At 36.4% G+C, this 20,718-nt stretch overlaps 1 protein-coding gene across 1 annotated transcript in view; it reads right to left on the reverse strand.

Annotated features, from left to right (window-relative positions):
- sipa1l2 (signal-induced proliferation-associated 1 like 2) overlaps positions 1-20,718 on the reverse strand; it is an 82,541-nt gene that overhangs the window by 41,666 nt on the left and 20,157 nt on the right. The window contains 4 exon segments of the mRNA XM_051123465.1: positions 222-410; positions 1,202-1,329; positions 2,049-2,883; positions 2,886-3,756. Coding sequence (XP_050979422.1) covers positions 222-410; positions 1,202-1,329; positions 2,049-2,883; positions 2,886-3,419 — 1,686 coding nt within the window. The 5' untranslated portion in view covers positions 3,420-3,756.

Genomic DNA, 20,718 nt, shown 5'->3' on the forward strand with positions numbered 1-20,718 from the left:
AACATATTAACACATTTAGATTAATTGCAACATGACACACTGCAGAATACTGCTTAAAACTAACTATATATATATATATATATATATATATATATATATATATATATATATTTTTTTTTTTTTTTTTTTTTTTAAGAACTATTTAGTTCTTATAGCCATAACGTATGGCTTATAGTATTTAAGTAATTTATCTACACCCTTTCTATGTGTAAAGTACTTACCCCCTGCTGATCCAGCTTCAGCAGTTGTTCTGGGACTTTAGGTGAGGTGGTTGCCAGTCTGAGACACTGAATATTGACCTCAGGAACTACGTACTCCAGCACCTCTTTAAGAGGAAGCCCACGGGAAGTTCCATGCTTAGCCGTGGAGGGGACGGCATCCTCCAGAATTGAGCCTCTCAAAGTGGTGAGCTGAAGATAAATGGAGTGAAGAGAGAGAAGTTTATATTAGCAAAAAAGGAGGAAAGAGTTCAGTGCTGGCTGAACTGAGCAAATGTATCTATTAAATGAATACACTGCATGCTGGAATCCTGAACAGATGGATAAACCATTCTAGATGTCTCACAAATGGCAAAAGCACTCTCTTGAAGTGTCCGTGCAACGGTGGTAAATCCAGCAACATGCCCTGCCAACCTTTTCAATGAATAATTGAGTTCAACTAACTGTGGCGAATGCTGAAGTAACGCTTTGGCTTTTAGCAAGAGGGCCATTGTACGCTCAACCGCCAGTTCAGCAAACTATCCAGTCACCCTTAGGAAAACCCCTGGCAGGCTGCATATGAAAGATCTCATGCCATTTTGAAAACCGCACTGGTTGGGACTTTTATAGCGTCAGCGGTGAGAATCATGTAGTACAGTAAGGTAATTTATATCACCATACATGGAAAAATCAATAGTACGCCACAGACATCATCCATCTTGAGGTGATTTTCAAAACAATCAATGCTATTATTGAGGCAGCTCTGATCTGTATTCAGAGGGAATTATATAAAAGCTCTGGGTAATGCACTTAATGGGAAGATGGAAATCAATTATAAATTAATGAGAAGTCCACTCATTGCCTGAGACAAAACATGCAGTAAACCATATATATACACACACAGGCAATGAGTATATATAATTAAAAGTTACACCCCTAAACTTGACCAACGCATCTAAAGAAGTTTGTTAAATAGTGTGTGTTAAACAGTGTTGCAGTCCTACCTCACTGGTCCTGAAGACGACCCTGTAATTATACTGTGGTCCCTCCTTCCCCTCCTCCAGTTTCTCTCTCCGAATGCTAACTGACACTGGACCCAAGTTCTCATCAACACCGAAGTAGTTCTGGTGCTCTTTAAAGAAAAAAGAATAGTAAGGGATCAACATTATACAGGAAGAGATACACTCAATTTTCTTGGTAACCAGTTGAGGTCATCCATCTCTATAGTACACTTTCGTGTAGGCCAGGGGTGACCAAACCTGGTCCTTGACAGCCACCGTCCAGAGTTTAGCTCCAACTACTGAGCTGGAAGTTTCTAGTATGCCTAGTAAGACCTTGATTAACTTGTTCAAGCAAGTTTAACTAGGGTTGGAGTTAAACTCTATAGCAGTGGTTCCCAACCACGTTCCTAAAGGGCCCACAACACTGGATGTTTTCCATGTCACCCTAATCAAACACACCTGATTCAGATCATCAGCTCATTAGTAGAGACTCCAAGACCTGAAATGGGTGTGTCAGACAAAGGAGAGATTTGCAGTGGTGGAGGGCCTCCAGGAACGTGGTTGGAATCACTGCTCTATAGAACAGTGGCAGAATTGGACACCCCTGGTGTAGACCAGTCAAATTAACATCTAAAACAGGGGTGCCCAAACTTGGACCTGGAGGGCCGGTGTCCTGGAGAGTTTAGCTCCAACCCCAATTAGACATACCTGAACCAGCTAATCAAGCTCTTACTAGACATACTAGAAACTTCCCGGCAGGTGTGTTGAGGCAAGTTGCAGCTAAACTCTGCAGGACACCGGCCCTCCAGGACCGAGTTTGGGCACCCCTGATCTAGATTGTAAGACATACCTTTGTTGAAGAAGAACTTGTGATAGTAGTAAGCACCCATGTCAATGTGCTCAATGATGTAGCGTTTGATGCAATCCCGTGGAACGGCGTAGTTTTCACGGGAGGCGTAATTCTCACGGGCCATTTCCAAAACGGAAACCCCCGCATTGGTGCAGTGTGAGCTTAAAGTAGACTCTATAGTATAAATGTCCCCTACATTGTTGTGGGGTCCACTGTTCGGTTTGGTGGCACTCAGTTTCCTTTCACCTTCGCCACCAATTTCATTACGAAAGTACGGGCAACTCAGCACTAAACCATTGCTCTTCCCATCCCCTTCATCAGGATCCATGTTAGCTTTTTGCGCTAGTTCCTCACAGCTCTCCAAAGGGGGCTCACAAATAGACAAGGGGTCAGGACTGTCCAATCCCCCACCAATTTGGTGTTGGGATGCTGCAGAAGCCCCTGTGGTAATATTCTTCCGACGTGCCAAGTTGGCACGATTGGTAACGGCCTCACTAATATTGAAAAGCACGCTCTGTACATCATAGTGGGCGAAGCATCTCTGAAAACTCAACGGACGACCATGTCTACTACAATCATCATGCTCGCTTAGTTGCCGCTGCTCGCTCTTCATAGTTTTCAGCCTGCGGAATATGGACGTCTCGCCCTTTTCTGATTTCTGTCGCTGTAGGAAGGACTTCTCCCTTTCCCGACTGTAGAAGAGCGAACTATCCACATAGTCTGAGTAGTTCGGAATGCACACAATGTCCCCCCGTGCAATCTGCGCAGCAGTTTGGAGACTTGGAGAAATGGCGGCCTCATACCGGCGAAATTCTGGAAAGCCGTGCGGAGGCGGTGTGCGCTTGGTTGCTCTGAGAGTTCTGGCTGGAAAACCTTCAAATTGCCAAAGAACCCTTCGTCGGGCACACCCTGGCGATTGATGGAGGACGTGCTTCCGTACTCTCGGTGCAAAGTGGCACCTGTATTGGGGTTGATTGCCGTTTGATCCATGTCCTCCGCCCCTATATCGCTGATGGTGACATCACTGTTGCTCCTCTTCTGGAGAGCATGGTGAACTTTACCAGGAGACTGGCTGAGAAGTTCACCAAGTCCATATTTTGCCTCTAGAAAGCTAGGATTGGGAGGAGAACCTGGGCTTTGTTTGACCACATCTTCTGGCAACTGATTTGGCTGTCCATTCTGGAAGGTCGTCATTAGGCTTTCGTATCTGGGCGGCGGACCGTGGCCATCCTTTTTCTGTGGCCAATCGGACACTCTTGCACGTACACCCATCTTGGGCACTGCTGGTGTTCCCTGCGTGTTTGCACCGGGAGGTCCCATATTCCCATTCAAGGCTTGAAGCTTTTTGGCAAATAGATCATCAGTCTGCATCTCTCAAGCTTCTGCGGCCTCGTCTGCTGTATCTCTGTTCCTAAAGTTAGGGAGATTCATACCTGGCGTTAAATTGTCCAGAGCAGAAATTCCAACTCCAGCATTTTACGGAACAGCAAAGGAGCTTGACGGCAGTGGGAGAAGGCTGTGAATGATGACTGACCCACGTCAGGGCGTTCAGACCTACAGGTCTGTAATCCATAGGAGGAGAATGGGTCTCTTTATCTCTGTTTCACTGTCAAGGACAACTGCTCACTCCACAGGAGGGCAAGCACAAGATGCGGTCATTTCACAGGCATGTAGGCTTAACAAAGCCAGGTGGGATCTCTCTGATGCTCTGGAAGGAAACGAGAAAGAGAGAGATCATTAGAGAATCCATTTAGGAGGGAGAGATACCAATGTGACCTTGAAAGAATGCAAAGCACTCAAAATCCTCAACTGAACAAAGCATCAGCAAAAAGGCCAATTAATTTAATAAAGGTTTGAATGTCTATTCAGAAAGCACATTTCTTTTTCACCTGAATGCATGCCATTTCTTAATCATCTATATAGCAAATGTACCACTTTTTTGACCTTCCTGCACAGACTAATTAGAGATAGAAATCTAAATTAAAAAGCATTAGTGATCTAGGCACTTTGCTACTTCTAATAAATAGCAGAACAGATCCAGACCACTTTCTCTTCAGTGTTGAGCTGTAATGATATTCAACATGGCTATTTCAAGAGGTGTTAACAAAACTTTGAACAAAAACAATGCAATTTTTGTTTCATTTACATAATTTGCATTTGAAAGTACTTGACAGATGGTCATCTTTTTATGTCCTTTTTCCACAAATAGCAACAAGATTCGAGCTGGAGTATTTAATCAGAATGAATTGCCTAAAAATTCTGAAAATGACAAATTATGATTTACCAATACATTAACCTCTCTACTCAGTTCTTCCGCTGAGTTCAGTGGCTCTCAAACAGAAAACCCTAACCCTAACAATGTAATTAATAAAATCATACATTGTTAGGACTGCAAAATAAACAGGCATATGAATCTTTGTACATCAAATCAACTCATAAATTAAATAAAACATTGTTACTTAAATCTATTCCAGTAACACTTGGCTTATAAAGTTCACAGTAATTTCAATACATTTTGATACACTACCAGTCAAAAGTTTTTGAACGGTAAGATTTTTAGTGTTTTTAAAGAATTCTGTTCACCAAGCCTGCATTTATTTGATCTAAAATACAGCAACAGCAGTAATATTGGGAAATATTTTTACTATTTTTACTTATTTCCATGATCAAAGCTAAATTTTCAGCATCATTACTCCAGTCTTCAGTGTCACATGATCCTTCAGAAATCATTCTAATATGCTGATTGGCTGTTCAAGAAACATTTATTATTATTATTATTATTTATCTGAAATAAAAAAAACATTAACATTATGCACTATACCATTCAAAAGCCTGGAGTTTTTATTTATTTTATTTTTATTTTATTTATTTATTTTTATTTTTTGGAAAGAAATTACAGAAATTAATACTTTTATTTAGTATGGATGCTTTAAATTGATCAAAAGTGATGATTTTTGCTGTTTTTGCTATATCCTTTGGATCAAATAAATGCAGGCTTGGTGAGCAGAAGGGACTTCTTAAAAAAACAAACAAAAAAACATTATAAATCTTACTGTTCAAAAACTTTTGACTGGTAGTGTATATGATTTAAGAACATGTGTATTGATTTTGGTATTGTTTTGGGACACCACTTGATATCCAATGTAAAATCTAGGTCCTGGACCAAAAAAAAGCAAAAAAACACTGGTTTAGTGCCATGAACTCAGAGACTGCTTTCAGTGAAAGAGCTTTCCAATATCATATCATCCAAAAATAAAGTACTAGTGAGAACGGAAGAGAGTATAAAATTACAGTACTGACAGACGCTGCCACGGGTACGCGCTGTGAAATTCAACAACCTAAAAATAATCCTTTGAAAGGAAAGCTGATTAAACTGGCGTTTATTAATAATGTGTTTTGGACGCACAGCCCTGACTGTCTGTTACATACACACTGACCCCAATACCTTTAACCCTGCCTCCAAAAAAAACACATCTTTGTGTCAGCGTCAACACCAGCTGTCCACTACATTTAAGTTTGCATTTCAAATTGCAATACACTGGAAATTCACTGGATTCAGAGCTGTGATTTAATGTCAACATAAAAACCAAACTGACCTTACATTGCATTTGTCTTATTATACACAATTCATGGCAGCATATTATTCCAAGAAAACAATTGTTTTCATAATCTTTAATCATAACATCCTAACTCCTGTTATAAAACAACATTCCATTTCAGCTGATGTCTAGATAAAGCGAAGGGGGAAATCTGTTAAATATTTATCAAAAGACACTGACATTTCGACAAAGTGACGCATGTTCATTCTCAGGGGAGATACAGAGGTATTACTGCTTTTAAAAAGTCGGTGTAATCAAAAATTTAAAATGCAAAAGTTGGATGATCAAAAACATTCTCAGCAGCACTGAACCTTGGCTTAAACTGAACATGGCATGAACAGAGAGGCCTGTCAGGCTAAACTTAGTATCAGGCATCAGAAAAAAGATAAATAATACGTGCACAAATGACAAGCCGTTTCATTATTAAAAAATGCTGTTAAATTTTAAAGAGGAAATGCAACATGTAGGGAGTCTCACTTTTACAAAACAACACAAGGCTTTGATATCCTAGCAAGTGATAGGGTGAGCCTTACAAAAATGGCAGAATGTCTAGAATTCTTCACACCAGAAGCAAAGTAATAAATTATAAATTATATTTTGCACATATTTTAAACACAAAAATGTTTTTAGCAACTTTTAGGAAAACATCTTTATTTATTTATTTATTTTTTACATTCGAATTATGCACATCGTAGGGCTGTCAAACGATTAATCGCATACAATATAAAAGTCTGAGTTTGCCTAATATATGTGTGTGTGCTGTGTGTAATTATGTATATAGAAATACAAACACACTCATGTATATACTTAAGAAATATTTACAAGTGTATGTATTTATTATAATTTTTATATAATTTATATTATATACACATAACATTTTTTTTACATATTTCCCTTAAGTTTACATTAATTTGTGTGTATTTATAAATACATAATAATTACATACAGTACACACACACATATTAGGCAAACTCAAACTTTTATTTTGTATGCGATTAATCGTGATTAATTGTTTGACAGCCCTAGCACATTGTCAATTCTCATTACCATAATGCAAAAACTGCCATTATCATTACTGCATTGTGATATATATATATATATATATATATATATATATATATACACACACACATACAACTTTAAAAATATACAATGGCAGTATTTGTTGTATGAATTTTTTACTATTATTGTTATTCCAGAGCTTCACATGAAAGTCTGAAAACCATAATCTAATATCCATACCTCATAGCTACACTCAGTCTAAACTCACGTCTTAATCATTGAAAGAACATCAAATGTAACTCACATGAATTATTCACATCGTACTGTGAATCCTCTGTGGTTTTAAAAATTCATATGTCAGAAGGAGGTCTGTTTGTCCTCCAAGATATACAACATTACTGTGATCCCTAAGATACGAATATCTGTTTTGGGAGCGGTTTACTTTGAAATAAATGGAAATGCATGTTATAACCATGTGAACACTGTCTTTTGAGGTATTAGCACATTAGTCTCCCAATAAATCAGCCTTATCCAAAACAAGAAACATAAGAGAAGTAGTGCATCAAGCACTAGCAAAGGCTTGAGAGAACAACAAATTGCACATCTGAAAGGCTCCCTCCCACCATCTCCCGCTGGGCTTCAGAGCCAGGCAAATGGCCAATCCTGTCCCCTCCAACGCCCTACGTCCAGCTGCAGTTCCTGTACAGGTCATTGATTACCATTATGAGCCGGTCCCCTGCTTTCAAACGCTTGCTCACATGCGCCGTGCCGCCCAAACAACACAGCTCATCATCGCTATCATCGCCCACTGCAAAGACACACTGACCCAATCTATTTAGACAGCTGGATCTATAGCGAGGACTGTGACCACACTGGCCCGTCTATCATTTCCAACAGCCACAGAAGTTAAAAGGAGTCCCTGTCTGCCCAGGGTTTGATAGGGTGGAAGATATGAGGGAATATTTGAACTAAGGGTTTTTCCCCTTTTGTTAGAAATATCCATTTCCAGACATGCATGACTCAAGCTGAGGTTTTCTCCACAATCAGAATAAGCAGCTTACATGGACACTCTTATATGATGTTAGGTAATAAATCCACAACGTTTTGATTGTTTTCTCAGAAAACAAATTTGGTTCATTGAATGGTACTTAAACTCAAACTACGTCACTCTTTACGGGATGATTGACAGGCACAGCAGTCTTTTTTGAGACGTGGGCTTTGAAATGCAGGAAAGGAGGTCAATGCCACACTCGCAGAGTGTCCCCGTCTATCCAACCCACACGTAAAAAGTTCCAAAAGTGCATACTGGGAATCTGAAATTCAAAATCTAATAAGGCTGTGAAAATCCAAATAATTAAAGTTTAAGGGTTTTAGATGAAGAAAAACAACAAAATATTTAGGATTCTGCACTATTTCTAGGTCACAAACCAAATAACAAAATCTGTAACATGGACAAGAAGTTGCAAAAGAAGTTTTTTGGATCTCAAATCATGCTTAAAATATAAACATTAAGTTTTGCACAAACATGTGGAGATCAAGCCCTGCTGTCATTGAAGTAAATGAGGCAAATACTAAATAATGAGAAATTCAGAAATTGTAAAAAGTTAAAATCAACTTTTTATGCAAATGATTTTTTTCTTGCAATTCTGTTTTATGCTTTTTGAATGAAAAAAGGTAATTACAACCTATTATCTCACAATCTTGGCTTCGGTGAGATTTCTATTTTATGAAAAATACACTACCAGTCAAAAGTTTTGAACAGTAAGATTTTTAATGTTTCTTCTGCTCACCAAGCCTGTTTATTTGCTCCAAACAACAGCAAAATCAGTCAAATTTAGAAATATTTTTACTATTTAAAATAACCGCTTTCTATTTTAATATATTTTAAAAGCGTCATTTATTCCTGTGATTTTAAAGCTGAATTTTTAGGATCATTACTCCAGTCACAAGATCCTTCAGAAATCATTCTAATATTCTGATCTGCTGCGCAAAAATCATGTATTGTTATTATTATTATTATGTTGAAAGCTGCGGAGTATAATTTTTTCAGGTTTCTTTGATGAACAGAAAGCTTAGAAGAACAGCATTAATCTGAAATAGAAATATTTTGGAACATTATAAATGTCTTTATCATCACTTTTGAACAATTTAAAGCATCCTTGCTAAATAAAAAAAATTCTATAATTTATTTCCAAAAAATAAATAAAATTTTACTGACTCCAAGTTTTAGAATGGTATAGTTATGTTACAAAAGCTTTTTATTTCAGATAAATGCTGATTTTTTGATCGTTCTACTCAAAGAATCCTGAAAATACTCAACTGTTTTAAATATTGATAAAAATAATAAAAAAAAAGAAAAATTAACTCCAAATAGCTTTGATCACAGGAATAAATTAAATTTTAAAACATACTCAAATAGAAACAGTTATTTTAAATTGTAAAAAGTTTTTAAAAAACTGTTTTTGATGTACTTGGTGAGCAGAGGAGACGTCTTTAAAAATATATATATATATCTTTCTGTTCAAAAACTTTTGACTGGTAGCGTAATCTAAAATCTACTTCAAATCACTTTCAGTCCCCACTGTGTTATATTTCAGTAATCAAAACACTGAAAAACTTTACACCATTTCTGCAGTAAATTGAGACTTTCCTAAGCACAAATCAATGCTACAAGGTTACACCTAATGGATTATTGCTTCCTGCCCTGTTCCTGTCCACTTTTGTTGGCTCCTGGGTTTTATTGAAAAAAACAAAAGGACGACTTTGACAGGAGGATCGAGAAAATTGAGCCCTGCAGTTTCAGCAGGGTAACTGGGGTGAGCAGACACCTAGTAGAACCAGAAAGTTTTGACATCAGCCTCAGTGAACACCCTACATGGGCACACCCTGTCAGATGCTGTCAAAGCTTTCCAGGCTCTTTCGCTTCAGCCCTGAGCTCACCTACATTTCTCATTCGTGAGACGCTGCTGGGAGGTCTTGTGTTCTCATTTCCCTTTCCTTGTTAGGAGTAAGGACGGAGTCTCTTTGGCGCTTATGCATTCCAGTGCTAGAGGCACTATAACAAGAGCCAGGAGCCGATGTGGCCTAATGCCTCACATGCCACGAACACTTCTGGATTTATTCCAAGCGACGGCATGCAGGAAACTCCAGTACTGTTTCTCATGGATATTTCAGCACAGAGTTCGCTAGCACAGTCTAAAGTCCTTAAGACAATCATGGATAGATGGATGAAGGTCTTTGACTTGCAAATGCTGTTTTTTCACAAGCTTGTGATTCGATTCAATACAATATCAATTATTCTGGATATACATCAATAACAGTATATGGCAAATTTTCTCAAGGAGAAAATAAACATGAAATTCAGCTGGGACTACATTACTATATTCAAGGTTAAAATTAACCGATTGGTATAAAAACGCTTAAATTACACAACAGATTATTATTTTTAGAAAAATAAAGTAAGAACTTCACAATTACATGATTATAAACCAACTCCAATTTTTTTTTTTTGAAATATAAACATTTAAATAGTGGCTTTCATGAAAACTTGACAGATTTATTCAAACATAAATTTAATATTGAAGAACGAAAAAAAAAATTATAATGAATATGTCATACAGTGCATATATTTAGCAAAATGCTCCAGCCTAGAGTTTTCTAGCCGACTAACAAGTTTACGGTCACTGAATATGTTTTTTCCTGAGGTAAATGTGACATTACGTGATATTGTTTACAAGCTGTCATACTGACGTCCTTTGGATGTTCATTCATTCATGTTTATTTCATTCTGTAACTGGTATTAAAGCAAAAGAGATGATCAGTTCACGTGTTTTGCACTTCCCATTCTATTGAACTAAGGCGCTACAGCGAACTACAGGCGCAAAACGACATTTATTGTTTGAATATTATAAAAAAATGGACAGAATTTGAAATCTGAGACTTTCATATCCAAGTAATAAAGCACAAAGCTTATTGCGATTTATTGGAAAGGAAGTGCGCTACAATGTTCTGTTCATTAACGGAAAACAACTGTTTCGTAAAAATGAGAATCAAATTTTTTTAACCAGCCCTGCCATCCAACCATTAAATAATAAAACACAATGCAATAAAATGATACTAAATAAAATACTATTTTGTTTTTATTGTAATAAACTTGTCATAACTAAAATAGAAGCTAAAAAGAAATAATTAAGTTTTATTTATCTATATTTTTATTATAAATAAAATACAATTAAATGTATAAAATAAAAGCAGCTCATTCTTTTGTGGTAGTTTTGTGGTTTATAAAATAAAATAAAATAAAATAAAAATGTAAAAAAATAGTATAAAATTGTATAAAATAAAATAAAAATGTATAACATTTTATAAAATAAAATAAAAATGTATAAAACAAAATAAAATACAATTTTATAAAATAAAATTAAATACAATTTTTAAAATAAAATAAAAATGTATAAAATAAAATAACATTTATAAAATAATTTTTTTATAATAAAATACAATTTTATATATAAAAAAAAAAAAACTATTTATTTTAATCATAACTAAAAGACAGAAAAAAAAAACATCAAGTAATTCAGCACTTGGTTGATTTATCTTCAACTTATATCTTCAACTTGTATTTTCACTGTATTTTGATTTAGTTTCACAAAACCAAAATGTCACCTTTACAATGAAAAGCCGAAGGCTAACTGTACTGCAAACTACATGAGAGGATGTAAATGCTGAGAAAAAGGGGAAAAGGAACAGACCCAATGAGAGATTGGCGAAGAATAATAAACAAACAAAAGGCAGGTCTCACACCCTCACAGCCAGCGTGGGCACGAGTTGAAAGGTTAGACCCCGGGGGGGGTGCACTGAGGGGGCTTTCTGAAGGGAATACAGCAACTGACCTTTACCATTTGGGTTAATATAATTTCCAGGTGTTTACCAAACAAACACACCCCTCCAACAGTGAGCAAACAGACGGGGAACGGCCTGTGAGAAAGGGCTGTGGTTTAGAATTGGGTCAGTGTTCTGGCTGAAATACAATAACCCTCGTTTCCATCATTAACAGTATGATAGAGCCCAGATATGACTACTTCCTAAGTATTTTGCAAAGCGATTTGACCTCTAGTTGGCAAGTTCCACAGAGGAATGCAGGCTTGTGTGCCAGAACATGTCAAGATCTTGTCATTTTCATTGCCAGAACTTTAACAAGAAGGAAGACCCATAATTTCATGCTAAAAGCTCACAGCTTGACTGCTTCTACCCCTCCTAATTTGGAAAAAAAAGGCCCTTGATAAGCCAATGTGCGAGAAAACACTTTTCCCCCACACGCATTCATGACTTCAGACTCCGCTTTTGGCTTTGACTGACCTGGATAACGTGTATCAGCTGTTAAAATGAGTCAGACAGCCGCAAACGCAGACAGCCAGTCAGCATCTGCTACACTAGACACGACTGCCTGTGATGGAGTTTATGGCATCCGGCCCAATGAGAGATAAAGTCCTTTTAATGACACAATCTGCGAACACGGTATTTCATGTACTCATTGTCGATCTTATCAATAACATCTGGAATTGTCCTTGTTTAGACAAATTTTCCCTCATTCTCAGCTGCGACTGAAGTAGAGGAGACAGCCTTGCATTATCATTGAGATATTTTGCCTCGCAGCCAGTTGGATTTAAACATGGGGGACGCCCACCTCCTCCTCTGGATCCCATTTTTCCTCAAACACTCTAGGCCTGAAACATACTGTACGCAAGCAAGGGAACACAAGCGCTTCTAGCTAAACATGTCAGCAATTCATAATACAAATTAGTACATTTAGCAATGCCACGGGCGTTTTAACCAACCTGATCTCATGGCGAAAACGTACCTGTGGGAACATTTTCGCAAGACGCGGAATACGTACCAATAAGTACATATCACTGCAGTTTCCAACAGAAATGTCCACTGAGTGGCGCTAAAAACAAATTTGTTTTTCTTTTCCCCTGAACAGATTTTATGGTAAAACATAGATGGTATACAGATGTACTTTACAATAATTAGTTTTTGCATTATTGTAAGGGGTAGGTTTAGGGGTGGCTAGGTGAAGGTTATTGTTAGTTTCCGGCACAAACCACGTTGTGATGTGACGTTGGTTTTGTACATGTCACCGCAGTTCTGGCTTGAAATGTCCATTGAGTGGCGCTATAACTCCAAAGCTCTGTGAAGTTTTAAAATAATGTACCATCTGCACTACACCTAAATCTAGGGTTGGGTATCGAAAATCGATTCCGATTCCGATTCCAGAATCGGATACTTATTGTGAAATTAATATTTCGATTCCCGCCTATCGCCTATATGCGGTTCTGCCGCTGACCTAAAAGAGACTGTCATGTATATGAATGAAACAGTTTCACAGTCTTTTCAACCACACAGTTGATTATTTCTGCTACAAACATTCAAATAATCACAGAAGTACTGGAATAAAAGTTCATAGTCTGGATATAAACTCGGTTTATGTACGGTAGAGATTAAAATAGAGTAAATCAATCATCCTTTTGAAAGTTAAGTTGACATTCCAAATAATGTTAAAGATTTATCGATTACGTTATTATGCCAGTAGATGGCGAAAGGGGGCCGTTAATAATGTGTCTTTGATCATTAACTCAAAAACACTGATTCATCCAATAATGAACCAAGTAAATCTACACCGTAAAAAACAATTTGTCGAGTCAACTTAAAATAATTTGTAACCTGGCTGCCTTAAAATTTTAAGTTCAATAAATAAGTTCAATAAAAAATTTTAAGTTTATTCAACTTGAAATGTTAAATTATACTAAGTGACAACTTAGATATTTGACTTGAATCAACTTAAAATTTTAAAGCAGCTGGGTTACTTACCCATCTGTTAAGTTTAGCAAACACAAATAATATTCTCTCTCTCATCTTCAGCTCTTTCATCTTGAGTCATGTTTTTCACGGGATTCGTACCCAAGGATTACGCTCCAACTGCGCTACCGAGCAAGCTTGTTACGTCCAGTGTTCTGACAATTTGTGCTATCCTGTCGCGTACACCTACCCCAAGCCTAAACCTACCCTTACTGTATTAAAAATACAGCGTTATAATCAGATAGGTAGCATTAGAACACCAGAAAGTGAAACATATGGAGCTGTCATCATAACTGTACAAAAACGTTTACAAGTGCTCGCTGTTTTATCGCCTCTAGTGCTAATTTCTGTTGGAAACTGCAGTGATTTGTACTTACTGGTACATATTTTGTGTCTCGTGAAAAAGTTCTCACAGGTACGTTTTCGCCTTGAGACCAGAATGGTTTTGTGTTGGGACTACACAAATCATTTTTGTTGGCATAAGAGGGAAATATTTTGACAAAAATGGTCATTTTAAGTTTTTAATGAAAGAAAATTACATGTTAGAGTTCATTTACATGTAATGGGGAGTTATTTTTGAGATTTAGAAGAGGTTTGGAGATTTCTTGAGAAGTCTGGAGAAGTTTTGAGATTACATGCCAACATGCGTTTCTGCTAATTATTTAAAAAAAAAAAATCTTGTCCAGTGAACCTAATTAAATTAAGTAAATACTTTTCTGCGCAATTAGTTCAGATACATACAGCAAGACTAAATCAAGTTCAATTAAACAAATATCGTTTTGTTGAGCCTTGTTTTACTTGTTTTAGTCTTGTTGCATGAACCTGAACTAACTGCGTGGAAAAGTTTACTTTAAATTCATTTAAGTTTTTTCAGTGTTTCATTTGCATGTGTTTTTAAGCATTGTGGTTTAAAAACAAGTGATTTTAAGCCGTTAAAATGCAATAAGAAGCGACAGAGAATATTTTTCGCTATTTGCATGTGCTGTCTGAGAGGCCGGGAGTGTTGAGTTATTTTCGCCGCTTTATAGGCTTTGAATGGTTAAATACACATACTTGTATGTGTCAACATGCTCGTCTTTATGCTCATAAACACAGTAATTTAGGTCTTAAGTGAAAGCAAACAGCTGATAAAGAAAACGCTTGTGTAATAGTATATTGGATCAGGGTAGCTCTTAAAGTGACAGCAGTCTAATATTCCTGCTGTCTGTCATTCATGTTAATTAAACAACAAAAGAAAATCTCTTGCTGCTCGACTATATCACTTTTGTAACTTTAATAGGTAGAATATGTATATCTAATTTGCACAGTGAAGAATATGCAGTGTTTTTATACATTTGATTAATTCATACAATGTATGTAGCATTTCTTATTTATTTGTTCTACTGTAGTTTAACTGCTGACTTGTCTTTGGTTTGTTTTAATTTAGGCTAGTATTAATTTATTGCATTACTGGCACTGGTGACAAAAATTACAAAAATTTTGATACCATAAAGAATTAATTTAAAGCAAAAATAATTATATTGTGATATATATCTTTGGTCATATCGCCCAGCCCTAACATACGCCATTTTTAATTATAGTAAATTAGACAGAAATTAGTATATTAGCACATAAAATTACAGAAATTATATTAACACTATTTTTTTATTGTTACCATCCATGAATAAATACCATTCAAACCTCACTGGTATTTTTGGAAACTGACACAAGACAAGCTAACACTCGTGTTAATCAGCCACACAGACATGGTTGCCAATGCCAATTATCTAAAAAAAAAAAAAAAAAAAAAAAAAAAAAAAAAAAAAAAAAGAATAATAAATACCATCCTGTAACATTATGTACAATAGGCTGCTAACGTGCAATGCACTGCCCAAGCATTTACACACTTGCATAGTAAGTATGCTTCTGGCACACACATTCACTGTTTTACAAATGAACCCAACTATTTTGGCTAATGAGCTGTGTTAAGGATAAGTTATCCTAATTTTAACCCATTTAATATCTTCCATATGACACTTGGACCACAAACGACACCAATCTTATGCGTAATGGAACCTTATACGGGGGCATCTTAAACAAGGCCATAAGGTAAATTAACCTCCAACCCTTCAGCCCTTTAAACAGCAGAAGTCTTGGCATAGGCCCAAAAGGGCTTATTTGAACAATGCTCATCAGCTAGCAGCTAAAAAAGTAGAGTTAAGAGTTTATGTAAGCCTTTTGTACAGACACAAATCCTCCTTTTCACACGCATCAATGAGGGTTTAGGAGCCGCATAAAGGGCGATTCGGCCTAGTGCCTCGTTTAATTAAAATCTGAATAAAGCAAAAGCTCGTTCAGATCGTGTACAGCTGCAGGGCGAATGACAAACGTGTTGAAAGTTTGACAGGAGTTTCGATTTCTGCGGTTCACCTACTGACAACACTAAAGGGTAGAAACACATTCACAGGACAGGACCAGACACAAATAAACATGTAGGGACTGGTTGTTTCGCACATGCACGTCGAGTTTCAACAGCAATCGATGACACAACTCCAACTTCTTTTAGGTCAGTGGGAGCAAACAGGCCGAGGGTCTTTCACAAACCTGACTACACGGTGGAAACACACTGCCTCCTTGTTTTTCTCATTCAAGTCGTCCCTCTATGGGTTTGGACAGCAGCGGGCATCTTTGTGGAAGCAGCACTGCATTGTCCCCCAGAGCTGAACTAATTTCTTCTCGCGCTCAAGCGGCAACCTTCATTCACCGCGAGTTTCTGACGACATGCTGCACTTGAAAGAGAGGCTGAAAGGGCCTGTGAGAAAACCGAAGCAGCAGGTAGCTTTGGGTGTTGGAGAATTCTGCCTGTCTGAATTGAGGCTGGTCATTCCAGACAGCATGTGGTCCACACCGCGGAGCTCCAGTCGAGAGTGGGAGAGCTTTTTGAGTTTAACAAGCACCATCTGGCATTCTGAGCTCCTCACAGCAGCCGAAGAGACACACACACACACACCCTGCTGCACCATCCCCGCCAAATACCTTAAACAACGCACACACACGCACACTCACAGCTGAATAAAAAGACCTGGACTCCTCAGACTTAGCAAAAATATGACCTTTAACCAGCATCGCTTTGAATTGTGCTTCTCAACTGGCTTTACAGAGCCAGATTTTACACTGCACATCAAGTGAGAACAAAAGTAACAAAATGTTCTTAAAAACACTAAAGTGTAATTTATTCATTATCGTATTTTACAGTAATTAATAATAAATATTCATTTGCATCAGTCAGACTTAGTCAGACTGCTAGCACACTTTTAAAGGGGCATATACATGTATTACGCAATAATATGAAAAATGTTTCTGTTAATTTGCGATTACTCCCCAACCATATGTGTATCTGCACTGCTGTTAATAATTTGATAAAAAATACTGGAGAAATCTGATGCAAACAAAATAAGTAAACTTTTTTCTACTCTATTTAAATTATAAGTATTTGTATTAGTCGCGACTAATCACGATTAATCGATTCAAAATAAAAGTTTATGTTTGCATACTATATGTCTGTGTACTGTGTATTTTATGTATATATAAAAACCCACACATGTGTATATATTCTAAAAAATATATTGTAAATATAAAAGTATTGTATGTATTTGTACGTAAACACTTGCATATAATTTATATTATATATAAATATTTTACATACAAATCTAACATGTTTTTCATTAATATATACATTTATGTGTGTATTTATATATACACATGTAGTACGTGAACAAACTCATTTTGAATTGATTCGCGACTAATCATTTAAAGCTTTACTTTGCATTTTAGCTATCATAATAACTGTGGTTAGCAGCATTTTTTTTTAAAGCTTGTTAGTGTTTTTCCCAATGTCATAAGAACAAATCTGCAACCTACTTCTGGGTCATGACCCACTATAATGTTTGCCCTAGATTATTAAAAAAAAAAAAAACACATAAAGGGATTTAAAGGATTTTTTTCTGAAGGGTTTTAATATACAAACTAGGGCTGCACGATTATGACAAAAATCATAATTGTCGATTATTCCCTTGAAATTGTAATTTGCGATTATTACGTGCGATTATCACAGTTTACATTGAATGATGTTTTGAATGGCTTTATACCATTGTTTGAAGCAACTGCATGCCACATTTTTATATATAGCTTCTTCTTTAAATATAAAAAGTAAAAATGTAAAAATTAAAACAATGAGGAAAAAAACCCTTAAGATTACCTTTAGAAAAAATACACACTCTCTCTCTCTCACACACACCCACACACACACATCTTAAGAAAGTGGATTTTTTTTTATTTTTGTAATTGTGCCTTTGAATGATTACATAATTGTAGTATCTGTAAATGTAATCAAGATTAGAAATTCAATTAATTGTGCAGCCCAATACAAACTAACAGCTAAAGTTAATATTAATTTTTAATAAAAAGTCATTACTAAGCAGTGAAGTAGTTTTATCTATTTATTTTTGCAAAAACAACATGATTATCCCAAAATAAACTACTAAAAATGTTTTGTAAATACCCTTTTTATGATTTTGGGACAGTTGTATCACCCTTAAATTTTATTTACTTCATGAACTGTATTTTTAATGTGTTTTTGAATAAATTATCATAAAACAAAACGATAATGGACTAGTTGGTGGATGGACTCATTGTAAGCCATTGCTAACACAAGCACTCCAAAACTGCCCACTACATCTCTACAGCATCCCTCAAAGCTTTCACTAAAACTAAATACACAATGCAAATGCAGAAAAAGAAAGAAAAATAGTGTGTAAACACCGCTTTCACTGCTGAAGGACATCTATCCCACTGACAGTTAAATGTAATTATACTGCAGCCATTCCCAGCATTACAGAGCTCTTCATCTAACCTCAGAAAAGCCTGCTGAGAGCGATTCGGCGCGTTACAAATGTCAAACACAAACAAGAGCAACTCACCAAACAAACCCGCATTCCTCTTCCCAGCCGTCACAGATACGAATCAAGCACACATTGGCAGTCATGTCAGGACCGATCAGCTCAATCAGTCGGTTTGGATCGGTTGCCCTCCGCCACATCCTTACCGCAGAAAAACAGCTGTAAATCCATCGTCGGCAGAAAAGTCCTTAAGGCCTTGGCTTAAACTGACATTGAGCACCCTGCCAACACCTGGAAACCACACCCAAAGATATACCTGGCTATGTGTCATTTCTCGCAAACTGCGTTTGCTTTACTTCAACCAATCAATACATTCCCTGTTTAGGCCGCAGGCCTCCCTGATATGGAGAACTGATGTTGGTTACTGATTAAGACAAATGTGTGCGGGGAAAACATGGTTAAGATAAAGAGAAAAGCGAAAAGATAAAAGTACTCATATATAGACCGAGAGAAGAATTAAAAGAAAGCCAAACCTCATTTCCTCAACCCCCAACATCTCTCGAGATCCCCTTTGCCCCCCGAACAAAAGCCCCTAATGACTGGTGCCGCTGCCTCAGATTAGCATTTCTATAAAAAAAGAGGCGGCACCATGAAACTCCAGTTATCGGAGCGACAGATAAAGCCCTTTCCCCCTACTTCTCCTGAACTCAACCCGCCCCCCAAACCTATTCAGTCCACCTGCATTGATGCAAAGACCCTCAAAGAGGCATAGAGACCGGAGCTGAGGGGTTTCTACATGCTTTTTTAGTCTTCGGTTTAGTTTTGGGGGTTATAGAGGGGTGAAAGAGAGGGAAGTTTTGAGAGTGACAGAAAGGACAGAGGTGGAATAATCCCATGTACGAGCCATATGTTGTGGCGCTGTAAACTCAGACGTCCTGTGGCGGCGAGGGCGAGTGGAGGACAACGACAGAGAGACAAGCACTGACAGAAATACTCACAAGCTCTATTCAACTTTTCGATTTAAAATCAAACGTCTAATATTCAGAGACAAATAAAAGAAAGCTTAGCAGGTTGAATTCAGCAAAAAGTGTAAACACTGGAGCTCTGTTGTGATAAAACAATGCTGTTTGTTTAAGCATCCTGCCTAGCACAGTAACACTGGCTCAACCAATGGTGCAAGTTTGGGGGTGGGGATATCAGTATCTTCAACCAATAGCGGATGTAAAGAGTGTCACAAAAGCACAAATCCAGTCAAAAAAATTAAATTAACTGTATAACACTGAATGTCACAGAATTTGGGATGAATAAATAAAAAGTAGGTCAGTACACTTAAATCAAATCGTGATACAGACTAGTGTCTATTAATATTAAAAAACAAAAATACTATTTAAATATGAATCTCGCATTTTCTGCATGTATCGATTTCATTTACTACACACACTGAAGCGAGTGACGCTCATGGTGTTTCCAGCCTCTGCCGCCTCAATATATGAGTACATGAACACAAATAATCTCTACAACTGCTCTGATAGTTGCTTTGTGAGAATTTTTTGAGAAAAACTATCATGATAAAGGTCTTCACAGCAATCTGTCAAAAAAAAAGTTTGGTTTAACTTGAAGAAACTGCGACAGAAATGTATTACTTAATGTAGTGATAGTACTACTACTAATAATAACATTATTAATAAAACTTTATTTTTTAAGGACTATTTACCAGAGAAATTATTTCCCACAATTTATTTACGAGAAAAATGTAAACACACAACACAGTATTTCAGAAAAAAAGAAATGCATAAAATAACACTTTTTTTTTTTTAAATAAAATCAATTAATTAGAGAAGCTTTTGATTATTAAAATGTAATGAAACTATTAAAATGGAATTTATGAAAAACATTTGTTTAAAAAAAAAATAATAATAATAAAAATTAAACAGGTTTCAGATTGCTTTAATAATGTAATTTTTAATAAACTGCTGTTAAATTGTGCACATTTCATTATTTCAATTAATTAGACATGCTTTTTGCCATGCCATTAAAACAGTTTAGAAATAAATATATATAAATATATATATATATATATAATAATTAATTAATAAAGAAATTCAGAAAATTTTGCACAGACTGTCAATAGAGGGACAGAAATATCTCAGATTTCATTTAAAAAAAAAATCTTTAGCTAATTGTGTTCTGAAGACAGAAAAAATCATATGGGTTTGGAACGCCATGAGTGTGAATAAATGATGATCATTTCTGGGTGAACTATCCATTTAATAAATAGAATCTGTAAATACATATAATATTAAATATATCACATTCTCTTATCTTATGACTGCT

Source organism: Labeo rohita, chromosome 11 (assembly GCF_022985175.1).
Source record: "Labeo rohita strain BAU-BD-2019 chromosome 11, IGBB_LRoh.1.0, whole genome shotgun sequence".
In the NCBI taxonomy this organism is placed as follows: Eukaryota; Metazoa; Chordata; class Actinopteri; order Cypriniformes; family Cyprinidae; genus Labeo; species Labeo rohita.